The sequence below is a fragment of the Vitis riparia genome, chromosome 4 (assembly GCF_004353265.1).
Source record: "Vitis riparia cultivar Riparia Gloire de Montpellier isolate 1030 chromosome 4, EGFV_Vit.rip_1.0, whole genome shotgun sequence".
NCBI classification, from domain to species: Eukaryota; Viridiplantae; Streptophyta; class Magnoliopsida; order Vitales; family Vitaceae; genus Vitis; species Vitis riparia.
Window position 1 is genome coordinate 6,940,375 of NC_048434.1, and position 13,629 is coordinate 6,954,003.

The 13,629-nt window shown below is 33.2% G+C and overlaps 1 protein-coding gene across 1 annotated transcript; it reads left to right on the top strand.

The window, feature by feature from the left end:
• Positions 1–556: 556 nt before the first annotated feature.
• LOC117912251 (kinetochore protein NUF2 homolog) lies at positions 557–11,737 on the top strand. Its single transcript, XM_034826765.1, has 11 exons — positions 557–886; positions 1,056–1,274; positions 3,842–3,932; positions 4,027–4,206; positions 4,788–4,877; positions 7,261–7,368; positions 8,933–8,986; positions 10,177–10,291; positions 10,359–10,516; positions 10,613–10,708; positions 11,265–11,737. The coding sequence occupies exons 1-11, from the start codon at positions 726–728 to the stop codon at positions 11,352–11,354; spliced, it is 1,362 nt and encodes a 453-aa protein (XP_034682656.1). The 5' UTR covers positions 557–725; the 3' UTR covers positions 11,355–11,737.
• Positions 11,738–13,629: the final 1,892 nt, after the last annotated feature.

Sequence of the window (13,629 nt, forward strand, 5' to 3'; positions counted from 1 at the left end):
TTTTTACCGTTATCTTAGTTATCAATTACAATTTTGTGACTTAGTTAGAGAATATTTCATCTTTAAGTTTGATAATTTAATTTTTAATGTATAAAAGTTGATTATATTGATTTGGTTTAATTTTAATACTCCCTCTATTTTTTTACTTTAGTTTTTTAAAACTTAGAAAAATACTACTATTGTGAATATAATTTTAGGAAGTAAATGTTTTTATAAAACAATTAATAAAAAGCGTTTTTAAACTTCATATGTTTTTACATATTAAATAATAATTTCACATAAAATTTTACCTACAAATTTGTCTTATAAGTTTTAAGTTATTTTTTAATTAAGATTTGTTAGTTTTTTATTTGGGGAAATGATTTATAAATCAGATAATTTATTTGATTTGATTTTTTGAAATAATTAATAATATTATTGATATTTTTTATTTATGTAAAATCAAAGTTATTTACATCAGATCCGTTTTCATTGAACACGCGTCTTAAGAGATAAATTGAAGTTGTGAGTTAGCAACTTAGTTACTATTGTCTTTAGAAACCGGTATTGGGTATAGCGGTTTCATCAAAATCAAAACACATCTAGAGCGGGAAAATCTCTGTCTATACATCTCCATCTCTCCTTCCTCTTTAGTTCAGTTGAGCACAATCAGACTTCACTCTCTCTCGTTCTCTCTCTCCCTCTCTCTCTCTCTCCATTTGAATTTCATCTCCTAAACAAGAACAATGTCGAAATTCGAATACCCAATGCTCCCACGCTCAGATATCATAGCAATCCTTAACGAATCCAAAATCGCAACAGTCTACGAGGACAATCTCATCAATCCCAACCCCGATTTCGTCTCCGACCTCTACACCAGGCTCCTCATTCACCTCGATTCTCTCCAGTATTACCCTTTTCCTATCTTCTTCTTCTTTTTCCTTTTTCTCAGATTTCAGACACTCCCTTTAGCGAACTTCTCTATTGCATGGCTTTTCTAGGTCTCTAAACCCTTCTTTGTTCCCATGGGTATCTGAACATTTCTTTTTTCTTTCTGGGTTTTGTCGGTTTTGCAGGGAAGATCCTGGGCAAATCGAATTTGCCGCATTGGAGCAGCTTGAGAACCCAGATTGGCACCGTGATTCTGTTCGTGTCATGAATTTGTACAGCAAGATTAAGGAGCTTGTGGCTTCTCTGGAGTGTCCTAAGAAGTTTACCCTCAAAGATCTTATACGCCCCGATAGGGACAGGACCGATCGGTTTCTCGGCACCATACTGAATTTCTTTCTTCACAAGTATGTTACACACTTCCGTTTTCATTTTCTCTTCTTTTTTTTAGAATTTTGTTTGTGATTTTTTGGCTGTTTGGTTGCTGAGAAAGCTTAGGAAAAAAAATGGGAATTTTGCATTTTGGAAACTGAGAAATAGGTCTGGACCCTGGACTTAGGTACATAGTTATATGGCTTAGTTGCGTTGAAATTTATGTTTTCTTGGATTTTCCCAAATTTTGAGAGTAGTTTAAACAGTATTGGAGAAGGTTACTTGCAACTGTTGCTGGGATTTTGTTAAAAACTGAAAAGAAAAATACAGCATTTGGTGGTGAAAATAAGCACTCCTTTGACTTTTGGAAAAGGGGAAAAAGAAGTGACTGACAAAAAAAAATGTCTGATCACATACTTCTAGAAATTTTTTCAGAATTTGTCATGAAAATAGGTCACTGTTAGAGAGTACTAAAAGTATTTTTCTCACATTTTAAAAAATTCATGTAATTTTAACGGTTTAAAATGATCAAACTTTTTCATTGTTTTCAATTTTGAAAATGAAAGCTTTTTGAAAGATCATTTTTATTTCCACTGCCAACAAGCCATTTGGTTTTGGTGTAGTGACAGTGGGTGATCCATCAATGCCATGTCATTGTCTTGTTGGCATCTAGGTATTAGGTGGCACATGGAAATAATGGGGGGTTCAACACTTCACAATGAGCTTAGAAAGCAGCAGGAGCCATTTACTGATTCATTTCAATACTGTGCGTAGGAACTACCATTATGTATTAGTTTACTAACTTGTCTTTAGTAATGGCACTTAGTTTTGTAAGTTTATCTTGACTATCTTGAAAATGGGGCAAAAAAGTTTGCTTCCCTAATAGGGAAATGTAACTCATCCCCATTCCACATCTTCTATAGAATCTAGAATGATCTCCTGAAATTGATGCTCTATGCTATCAACCAAACAGAAAAAGAATGCAATCTAATTTCCTTAAAGCTTCTTGGTACTCTAAAGTTCTCAATTGCTCTTCTGTTTGTTGATTTGGCAGTCCCTGGGCAATCAATAACAGAGCTGCCCTGCATAATCTCAGTTAAAACTGCCATAATATTAGGTGATTGCATCTGCTTTACTCAGTAGAGTAACAGTGGCATTGATTCAATGGGGCTGGCTGTTAACCAAAAGGTTCCCATGTAATTGATAATTCTGTTGTGGTTAGCGCAAAAATTCTATAATGCCATTGATGTTGCACTTATATAACCAACCTTACTTCGTCTTAACATGATTTCTCCAAATTGTTACATTTCTTATCAACTCAAAATCAATCTTAACTAGCAATTTAAATGATTTTCATAACTATGCAACCACAAAAGAATGTTAACCATATGGTTGTTGTAGTGATCAATCCAACAATTATTATTATTATTATTATTTTTTTTAAATTAGAAACAAGCATATTTGTTCATTGAATGATTATACAAAGAAGGACGAACAATCCTTGCAACGTGTACAATTGCTGATTAGAAAGTAAACAAGTATCTTGCTCTGCAAAAAACTAGAGTCAACTGCACAAACAAAAGAAAAAACAATGTACACACCAGATAAACTTCATACACTCAAAGGGGAATAAAACTTCCAACAAAGGAGACCAAGTGCTTTGCTCCTTGCTTAGCTAACCTGTTTGCAGCTTGAATAGCTGAACAAGGGGCCAAAGAGAAGGAGCATCCTACCTCATCAGCAATGTCTATTATTTTGCAAATCTAGTTGTCAAACTTTCATGAGCCTTTCTCCCTATTAGACACATAAGATATTACGGTAGCCGAATCTTCCTCTATTGTTAAATTGAATGATCTCTTATAATGCCTCCAATACCTAACAGTCTCGGACTGCCCAAAGAATGTCTGTCAAAGTTTAACCTTACCAAACCTATTGGAGGTGGTAATAATCAATCATAATTTTCCTCTCCAATCTAGTAGCAAGCATTCTTCCAATTTGAAAATAGAAAATGCAAAGGAATATCCCCAAAAGGCTCAATGACTAAGACCCATAAGGAAGAGACAAAGTAAGTCAAATTCTAAATAACATCCATAGGATCTCCATCTACCCTCAAATATTCTAGCATTCCAGTCTACTGATTTCCTATGTGTAATTTCGTTTTTTGTTTTCTTTTTATTACTCAGTAGCCTTACCCCTGATTTGCTTTTCATACCAAGTGCTCTGCAGATCTTACATTGTGAAAAGAGAGAATAATTCCTACCCTATTATATGAAGCATTCTTCTAGTTTTGAACAAGGAAGATTTCCAATGAACTAGTTTATGGGAAAATAAATAGTGCTAATGAAATATTAAGACTCTTTTAAATGACATGAATTTCTCTGTGTGGCTCTGAATTGGTGACTACATTTTCAGACAGAGGCTTTCTTAATGGAAACAAAAATAATTTCTAGTTTAACTTATGAAGATGGTCATAAGTTAATCTTACGGATAGAAATGTAAATTCATGATTCTGTTATGCACATGACATGTTTCTTTTATTTTGTTTCATAATTATTTGTGCTTTCATTTTATTCTTGTTGTTCTTTGGTTCTCCCACTCTCAGAGATTCAAAAATGAATGAACTAAGACCAATTGTAGAGGAATTGACTCTTCTAGATGAGCAGCGTAACCAGTTCAAAGATAGAATTTCCCAGGTATCTCTCCTGAAAAAAGAACAGAAGAATGCTGTTTTGACTGCAAGCATCAGTTTTATCAAATTTTATTTGAAGTTATCTGTATGCATTGCAGTTGGATGCAGAGATTGCAGACTACAGTGAAGCAAGAGAAAGAGAGAGGCCGCTTGTTGAAGAGGTAGAGGTAAAAGTTAAAGAACTGCGTCAGACCATTCCAAGCCTCAACAATCAGCAGATGTCATTGAGGGCATCTTTTCGAAAAATGAAGGAGAAGGTCACAGAAATGGATGAGAAGGTCAGGTGTTGACACACTAGCACTTATTATTTCTCTTCAGCTCAATTGAATAAGCTCCAATTAAGGTTATAGAGTTTATATCTCATCTCAATTTTGTAATCTCCTTCAGGTAGGGAGTTCTCCTTTTTATTTTATTTTATTTAAATTTATTTACCGACATTTTACATGAACCATCATTTGTGAAGTTTCATGTCTACCTTCACAACATTTGGAATCTAATTTCTTTTATGATAACCATTGCTTTATTTTTCAAGATCATTTTTTTGATGGCTGTGGACTATTGTCATTTATTTACTAAGGTAGCAAATTGTATATTTAAGTCCCCTCTGGTATGTTTCAACTCTGATGTTCTTTTGGAAGGGTGTCATTCCCATGTTTTTACTTAAAATTTCTTTGTTGGGCTCCACTTTTGTATGTTTCAACTAGATGTTCTATAGGAAGGGTCTCGTTCCCATGTTTTTACTTAAAATTTCTTTGTTAGGCTCATCATGAAGTTAAGTTATTGATTTTGTTTTTTTCCTTTTTAATTGGAGCATTTAATGCTGTTATTTTATTCCTTTTTTGTTTTTCCTTTGGCTCAGATTTCTAGCGCTGAGTTTGCCCTTGTACAAAGTGTCCAAGAAAATGCCAATCTACGTTCTAAAATCATCCAATCACCAGATAAACTACAGGTACACTTGATCTCACTAAGTTTATTTAGAAAGTCATAACATGGAAATTTGTAATGCACTACTGTTGCTGTATGATATCCATGATATACTTCATGAGCTTTTGCCAACTATAAGAGGTGTTTTCAGCTACAAGTAAAAGATGGTTTCCAATGTTCACGCGTAGAATGTGAAAATATAATGCCTCACATGACTAACATTTGTAACCTTTATTATGTTATTAGGACTATATATGATGTAATGCTGAAACTGGCAATAAAACTGTGGTATATGAAGAATGATTTAGCAATCTCCCTTATCTAAGTACGTTAGTTGTATATTTTATGATCTTATTGATAAATTAACATTTTGCGTCTTATCTTTTAGTAGCTTGAGATCTCATGTCCCATTGATGTTGCCTTATGAAGAGTGGACAATGCCAATTACTGCAATTAAACAAAAGTAAGAGAAGAAGAACCAAGGGGAAAGTTGAAGCAATTCATGTTACTAAACACAAATAGATGTTAAAACTAAAGATTCTTAAAACTTTTATGAAATATTTATAATCATCCCAATCCAGGATGAGTAGGAAAATAATCCTAATTGTAGTTAGCTTAGTTACCTAAAGATAAAATATGAAATTTAAAAAGGATATATGATGTAAAAGATGAAAAACCAAAAAGAAGGAATCTTAGAAATTAGGGGGAATACTAGAAAATAGGAAACACTCTATGAAATTGTACAAGGATTCTTATTGTTTCCAAAATTCTTCAAGGACTAGGATGCATTACCTCCCCTTTTAAATCATGATCTCATGTCCATTCACTCTGATCTGGTGATGATTTCACAAAACCAGCCATAAAATGGGGAAGAACAAAATCCATAACCCCAAGCAGCTGTATGATTTCAGCTTTCAATGTGACTGATATATTTACTTCCACCTTTTTCAGTCCTAATAACTGATATGCTTAACAGGTTTATTAAGATGTGGGTCTATAGGTTATCTCTTTTAATTAGGTGAGAGGAAAAGGAACATTGGAAAACATATGGTCACATCTCATCTCAATCCTTCCTATTTCTCCAATCTTTTTGGGTCCAATTTGGGCTGGGAAAAATGAAACTGAACCTCCCTAATAGTAGCTCCCAACATTCATGTATCAATGTGACTGAAACAGGGAAGAGAGAGAGAGATTCTGAAATTGGAGTGACTTCGTTATATGGACAACTTCATGGAGAAATTCATCGGTCTTTCCTATTTTCCCCTGATTTAGTTTGTTGGCTAACCTCTTCTTATTATGTTCTGTCATCCCAGTTTGAACATGATGTCAAATTTGTGTTTACCAAAAGCAGTAACATGGGATCTAATTCTTTTTTGTATGTGAAGAAACCTTGATGTACATCCAGCTAATCATGCCTTAAAAATAAAGGGTTTGCAGTAGCAAAAATTGTAGTAATGCAAAAACCTTTCATTCGTCAGTTATTAGTTCTTTTTCCTGCACTTCCTATGCCTGTTTTCATTTCTCTTTCTCTCTCTCAAATCTTTCCTTCTTAAAATTTCCAATGATTTTACTGGTCAACCCTTATATACCTGGGTTTCAGTTATGAAAGCTGTCTTATATTCCCCATTCTTTTCTACCTAGTTATGCATGAGTAACCGTTTTGCAAGCTTGTATACAGACATCAAATTTTCATATATTTCCCTTTTCATGCATGTAGCAATGGCTATGAACCTTGATATCATATAGTTCTGGTTGCTAAATAAGGGCCAATTATATCAATTTTTTTTTCATATCCTCTTCTTTTTAAGTAATTGTTAAAGAGCATGATATATACATTGTAGGCCCAAATCCTACAAGCTTAAGCTTTTAGGAAAATTGGTTTTCTAACATGGTATAAAAGTCTCATTTGGCGGTAGGTCATGTGTTAGAGTTTTACTGCATAATATTTATTTCCTCAATTTATTAAGCTTACACGTAATAATGTTTATTTCCCCACTTTATTAAGCTTGCATTTAAGTCTAAAAGAGACTGATCGTGATTGTTTGCCTACAGACCTGTGTGTCTCTCCATGTGCACCTTATGAGGTCGCAAGTGAGGAAGAGTGTTAACAAATATGATATACATTGTGGACCCAAATCCTATAAGCTTAAGCTTTTAGGAAAATTGGTTGTTACATTGTGGACCCAAATCTTACAAGCTTAAGCGAAAATTGGTTGTCTAACAGTAATAATTCATTTTGTTCATTTTTTGTTAAGATACTGCTTAGAAAATTTCTTGCATCTTCAATCAATTGTCAAATGATGGATTTTCTTTTTGTTGGTTGTTTCCATTGTTTGCATACTATAATTTGTTTTCTTTTCCTGAATGATACTAATTGTTTACCACTTTTTTTTTTCTTTTGCATAAAGAGGGCTTTAGAGGAGAAGAAATCAGATCGAATTGAGGTGAAGAATGCTGAAAAATCAGCAATGCAATCTTTTCAGGAGAAGTCTGCTATTCTTGAGGTTTACACAAAGGTACTTTCCGATAAAATAATATGTTAAACTTTTACCATCTTTCATCAGCCTTGCAGCTTGGAAAATAAAGCTCATTCATTTGGCTAATTTTGCCTATTTATTTGTAATGCTGCCTAAACTTTTTGTGTACATGTCAATGTAGGTTTGCTAGTGAAAAGGTGTCTTATTGCCTTGATGTTCTTAGCCTTATTGTTGATACTATTATAATGTTCATTTGGTTAGTCCTTTGAGGTCCCTGAAATCTTATACTAGAACTATAGATATGATACTTAACAAATATGGCTTAAGATTCCATTAATTTCTACAATTTGCATGCCCTTTGTAGAACAACCAGGTGCCTTGAACTTCAATTATTATATAATGAAATAGTATTTTAGTTGCGAACTTCCATTAATATCCAAAAGTAGGAAGTGCACTCCCCTTAACTTTCATGCATGGGGTTCCAGTTCTATACATAATGAATTTATCTAGAAGATGAATTTTGGAAAACTGTTTCAGAGCTATTGCCATGGAAAAGTTACCAATCCTATTCAGTTGGGGAATAGGATAAGTATTGTATTTTATTTGTATTATTTTTTGATTGATTGGTGTTTAAATTCTTAATGCTGGCTGTATACAGCTGATGGGTATTGGAACTCTTTGTCCATTTGTTTATTTTCTATTTTTAGAATAGGAAACTGAAAATCTTTTATTAGAAAGAGAGAAGAAAGCACTATTAATCATGAGCGACTGATCTAGCCAAACAAGGAAAAAGGAAAAAGGCTGGAGCATATGCACATATATGCATAAGACCACCTTAACAAACTAAGTAAATCCTTTCTTAGGAGGCATCCAACCGGCTACACCGCCCACCCTGAGAAACCCAAGAGCCATTGATGTGGAGCCACCTTATTCCTGTGTCTCTGTGCTAATACTTTGCTAATGAATCTGAGCAAACCATATTGTTTATTTGGATAATCCTTCACTAAGCCTATTAAGGATTATTCAAGAGCAACTTTTCTGAATCTTCTAACATAAAATTTCTCTTATGGTTTTCATGATATAAAGTTGCATTACATTTCTATTCACTGATGGTTGTTCTCATGTCATCAATTAAGGTCACCTTTGCTCCTGAAGAAAAACTACAATATCCTAACCAATCTTCTCTTAAACAAAAAAAGAAAAAAAGAAGAAAAAGGCACAGTGAGCATATTCCTTGAGATTGTTAAAAGTTTCCTCTCGACCATCCTCATCCGATCATATATTAAAAGCTCTAAAGATTGCCTTTGTTATTTTTAAACTTCTTTAATGTCTGATTTTCTTGTTTCATTAGACAAATTTTTTAGAACAGACTGCTCTCTAAATATCAATTTTTGGCTGGATTTATCAAGAAACTAGGTATATTCAATACATGGAAAATACATTTCAAGTCAATCACATAAGTTGTATTACTTTTCAGTGAAACTTGGAGGTCAACTTGTACAAGATTACTGCATGAATGCCTAGATACACAAATGCATAGAAAAATTCCTAAGATCTAGTCTAAAAGGTAATTGATGGTACTTTTGCTCTTCTTGTTTCTCAGGCTGGCAAGAAAATGTCCAAGCATTTTGCCCAAATGCAGACTATACAAGAACAGGTTTGCTTGTATCTTAGCTGGTCTTCTGCTCTACAATTGCATAGTTTGGTTTGATGATTCATGACCCCAGGAGAAGAAACCTCATAATGAAAGAAATCAAATACACCGTCAGTACCATGGTGTCCTTGAACTAGAGTTTAGATTTAGTGTTAATGATGGCCGTAGGAGAAGAAACTTCTTAATGAAAGAAATCAAATCTTCCGTCAGCAATGTTGTGCCCTCGAACTAGCATTCAAATTTAATGTTAACCTAGGAACTTCTGGGGCCCAAAATCTTTCTGAATTTATGCTTCCAGTGTAAATTATATTGACTCTTATATTACATCATCATCATTGATTGTTGGAGAACAAACTCATGACTGGTATTTCGGCGATTTTTAAAATGAAGGGGGAGGGGGTTGTACCTTGGCCTCTCCCATAAAATGCAGGCCCTGTTGCCACCAGGCCAATTTAGCCTTTGTTAATATATACACCCATATATAATACCATATTTTTTTCTTTGTGTATTCCAACTCCAAAGCATTAATTTTATATCCATATAGAAAATGAAATATTAAAATTAAAATTAGTAAATAAATTAATTTTAATTATCTCATTTCAAATTCCAATAAACTAATTCTTCAAAATATAAAAACTAATAATATTTTGAATGAGTTTGTAAATAAAATTATAAACATATTTTAACAATCGTCATTTCTTTCATATTCTTAAATACATCCAACCTAGATAGATGTCATTTCAGTATTAAATGTGTTGTTAAGTACTACATATTGTCTAATGTTACAAATTTTATCATATATTTTGCTTTTTAAAAAAAAAAAATATATATATATATATATATATATCTTCAACATGTGTATTATTTCTTGGAGTTTTTTCTCCAATATTTATAAGAGCACACCGATATGTTTTTCTGCTGATATTTTCAATATTTCCAGAAATTTCCTTAAAAATCTAATCATTGATATTCCAACAATTTCTAATATTTTTATCCTCAAACATCATTGCTCTTTCCTACTATTCAAAAGGATTGGATAGATTGGACAGTTTCAATGATATAATCAAGTTTTGCTGATAGTCTAGTTGCATTTGCCAAGGTTTTCCTCCTGAGAAAACTTTGTCCTTGCCTATCTCCATTTCCAGTAATCATTATCCAAGGTGTGTTGCTTGCTAAGATTGGCCCTGTAACAGGTGAATTCTGCCAAAGCCATTGAAAAAGATCTTAAGGTTATAAAAACTAAGCTGAGTGAAGAGGGAGTCTTGGATAAGTCTCTTGAGGCTAAACTTGTTGAATGGCAAGGAAAAGGTACCTTTTCATTTGGGCTACCATGAATTATTGTTTCAGCAAGAACTCATAACATTTCTTTTCCCAGTGGAACAGTTGGATGACCTAAGAAAGCAATTAGAAGAAGAACGAGATTTTAAGTGTGAGGAGGCTGCTAAAGAATTGAATAATGTCAAGTTGACAGTGGAATCGAGAAGGCATGAGTTGGAAGCAAGGCAAAAGAAGGTTGAAGCCCAAGCAGCGGAGGTACTCTTCATGCACTATGATGCTTATACTGATACAAGTCATCTTTACATGAAAATGTTAGATATTTACCTTTTTCTTCTCACCTTCGATTTTCAGGTTGATGGTATAACTTTAAAGATTAATTCAGTAAAAGAATCTGGAGCAGCTAAACAGCAAGAGTTGATCAGCAAGGGTGAAGAGATTATGAAAGAGGTACACTTCCATTGATATCCTTTATTTGTTATGTGCACGAAACTATTAAGTAACTGAAATTCTGACTTCATGCTTGACTCAACCTGCACCAAGATCCAGAGATAAAATTTTAAAAGTTTGCAGAAGTTCAACACAAACATGCACATACAGAAACACAGTTCAATAAGTTCATCCTTTTCTTGGCATGGCACAAAGGAAGCCAGACTTTAAATCATTGCCTAGAGATACACTGAATCTCTAGACAAATATTTTAATTCCTGTTGTCCTCCTTGTGCTTTATTGGGGATCATCTCTACCCTCAACATTACTGGGTTATTTTCTATATTGGGGTTTTTGGGCTCTTCATAATTATCTTTTGCTGTCTGAGTACTCACTAACTTGGTTTCATTTGATGGAAGAAACCCTCATCCTTGTATATAACTTTCCTCTCTCTCTCTCTCTCTCTCTCTCTCTCTAATTCTTCTTTGATTTCTAATATATATTGTTTGATGTTTGAGGGTATATGGTAAATTTGGGACTAAAGAAAATTCCTAATGTTGTGTGTACATGTTTGTAGTTCCACCTATATGCGAACTCTATTGGGGTCTTGCTGCCAAGGATTCAAGTGGAGACAGAAGTTGATCGAGAAATGTGCACATCCAACTAAGTCTAGTCAAACTTGTTGGGTTACTTGTCTGGTTGACAGCATGCAACATCCTTTTAAAATTCCTTTGTAGCACAACTGAAGTCAGCAATACACTATCCTTGCCTTGATGCAGACGTGAAGTTGGCTTTTTCCTCAAAGGGTTGTTTGTAATTTGATATTGGCAGCATTCAGCATATATCTTTGTATGGGTGTAAATGAAGTCAGTAATGGGGCTGGTCAAGGTTAAGTTGGTTTAACATGGATCAAGCACGATCAGAAGTTTTATGCCAATACCTTTACCATAACGGTATCCTATATGGGCTGTTTAAGGCTGCGTTTGGTACGTGAGATTGATAAATTTTTTATTCATATTCTCATTTTGAAAAACAATATAAACACATTAACGATCGATAATTGATTTTTCATTCCTATTCTCTATTTTAGCATTTCGAAAGTGGTCTTATTTTCTCGAGGGTTATGTTAACGCCAAGTCTATCTAAATTATACTTAAGTCCAAGTTTAGCTACACTTTGTGTCATTAAATCTAGAAACACTTTTACTAAAAACAATTTTAATTAATATCAAAATATTTTTAATCATGAATACATAATAAAAGCAAAATGATTTTTAGAAGTATCCATGAAATGTAGTGTGAAAATCACTTCAAATGATTCTCAAGTTTTTTTAAAGGGATTTTTAAAACTATAAAAAATTCCCAAATGGTACACACACTTTGATAAAAATACTATTAGTTAGAAGTAATTCTAGCAAAATCACAATCAAATTTAGGGCCTATTTGGCAGTGATTTTAAGAAATGTTGGTAATATTTTTTATATTTGAAAAATTTTATAATTCGGGTGTTAGATTAAATATGTTTTTTATAATCACTATCAAACACACTCTTAAAGTATGTTTGATATTGATTTTAGAAAACATTTTTAGACTTTTTAATATTTGAATGACAAAAACTTTCAAGTGTTAAAAAAAGTTAAAAGTGTTTCCTAAAATTACTACTAAACAAGTTCTTATTCTTATTTCTCGTAACAAACAAGCAATAGAACTATTTTTGTCAAAGAAGTAAAAAAGATTCCACATTATTTATATCTTCAATATGGTGACATTTTTAAATAAATTTCGATGTTCATATTTTACCTATCTTATTCATCAGGTGTATTTCATAAAAATGATGTTAAATGTGATTTATTAAAGAATCCATTGTACAAAACAACGAGGCTAAGGTACAAAATAATATGACAAAATGATGGAAGTTACATCTATCGTTATAATTTTATCATTTGAGTGAAATTACAAATATTAGAAGTAAAATTTACTTGTAATCGGAGCATTTTGCGGTTAACACATATTTTATTTTCACCTTATAAATTGAGATTCCAATTTATGAGAGTGGCCAAAACATTTACATGAGCAATTTGGTTTTTAACATACATTGAAATTCTACCCTCTAAAGTAAAATTACAACATTTAAAAGTAGTTTGTCTAATTTAAGGCTATGTTTATTTGAAGAAGAAAAAAACCTTTATAATGCATTATGCTTTTGGAACTCAATGACTCTATTTCTATAACGACCCGCTCCTAATCGTGTAGATATTGTTTGCTTTAGACCAAAAAAGGACCCTCACAACTTTAAAACGCGTTTACAAGATTACGAGAAGTTCATACTTATAAAACGCCAAAAACTTTCCCCCCTATCCAATATGGATGTCACAATTTCTTTCCTCAATCCTCCTATGTTGGCATCATCCATCCACAGTGAACATCTCCACCCTACTTTCTTCTTCATTTCCATTTTCCCACTCCATCATCCTTCATCTTTAAAATTGCAAAATGGGTACCCGCTGTAGGGAGCCATTGATTGTTCTCACTATACATGACAAACATTGTTTATTAAAATTTTAACACTCGAAGGAACTCCTAAAGGCTTCTGAAGGAAGGGTGCTTCACTGACACATTGCCCCTAAGTATAAATTTGGACAAAAGAAATGGGCATTATGGGATCAGTAAGTATCTTGATAGGTCCTCCATTACTTTTACTTTCTTGCCTTGTCATGTTTTATGAAGTGAAAATAATGTTATGATTGGGTGTTGGTGTGGCATCATGGATCATATGGATCTCAATAATAATTTAATCTTTCAGTTGTATGGTGAAATTTGGTTTCCATGTTCTTTTAAGTCTTTTGTTTGTATAGTTTAATGTAGGTGACTTAGTCGGCTCGGAATAAAGATAAAGGGGTACGAGTCCTTGTGGTGCACTGAGAATGTGATTTGAACGAGGCA

Excerpts from the sequence above, each read along its gene's own strand:
- LOC117912251 (XM_034826765.1), top strand. The coding sequence starts at position 726 with ATGTCGAAATTCGAATACCCAATGCTCCCACGCTCAGATATCATAGCA. Across the intron at positions 3,933-4,026 it reads TCAAAGATAGAATTTCCCAG|TTGGATGCAGAGATTGCAGA; the intron begins GTATCTCTCCTG and ends TATGCATTGCAG. Across the intron at positions 10,709-11,264 it reads GTGAAGAGATTATGAAAGAG|TTCCACCTATATGCGAACTC; the intron begins GTACACTTCCAT and ends ACATGTTTGTAG.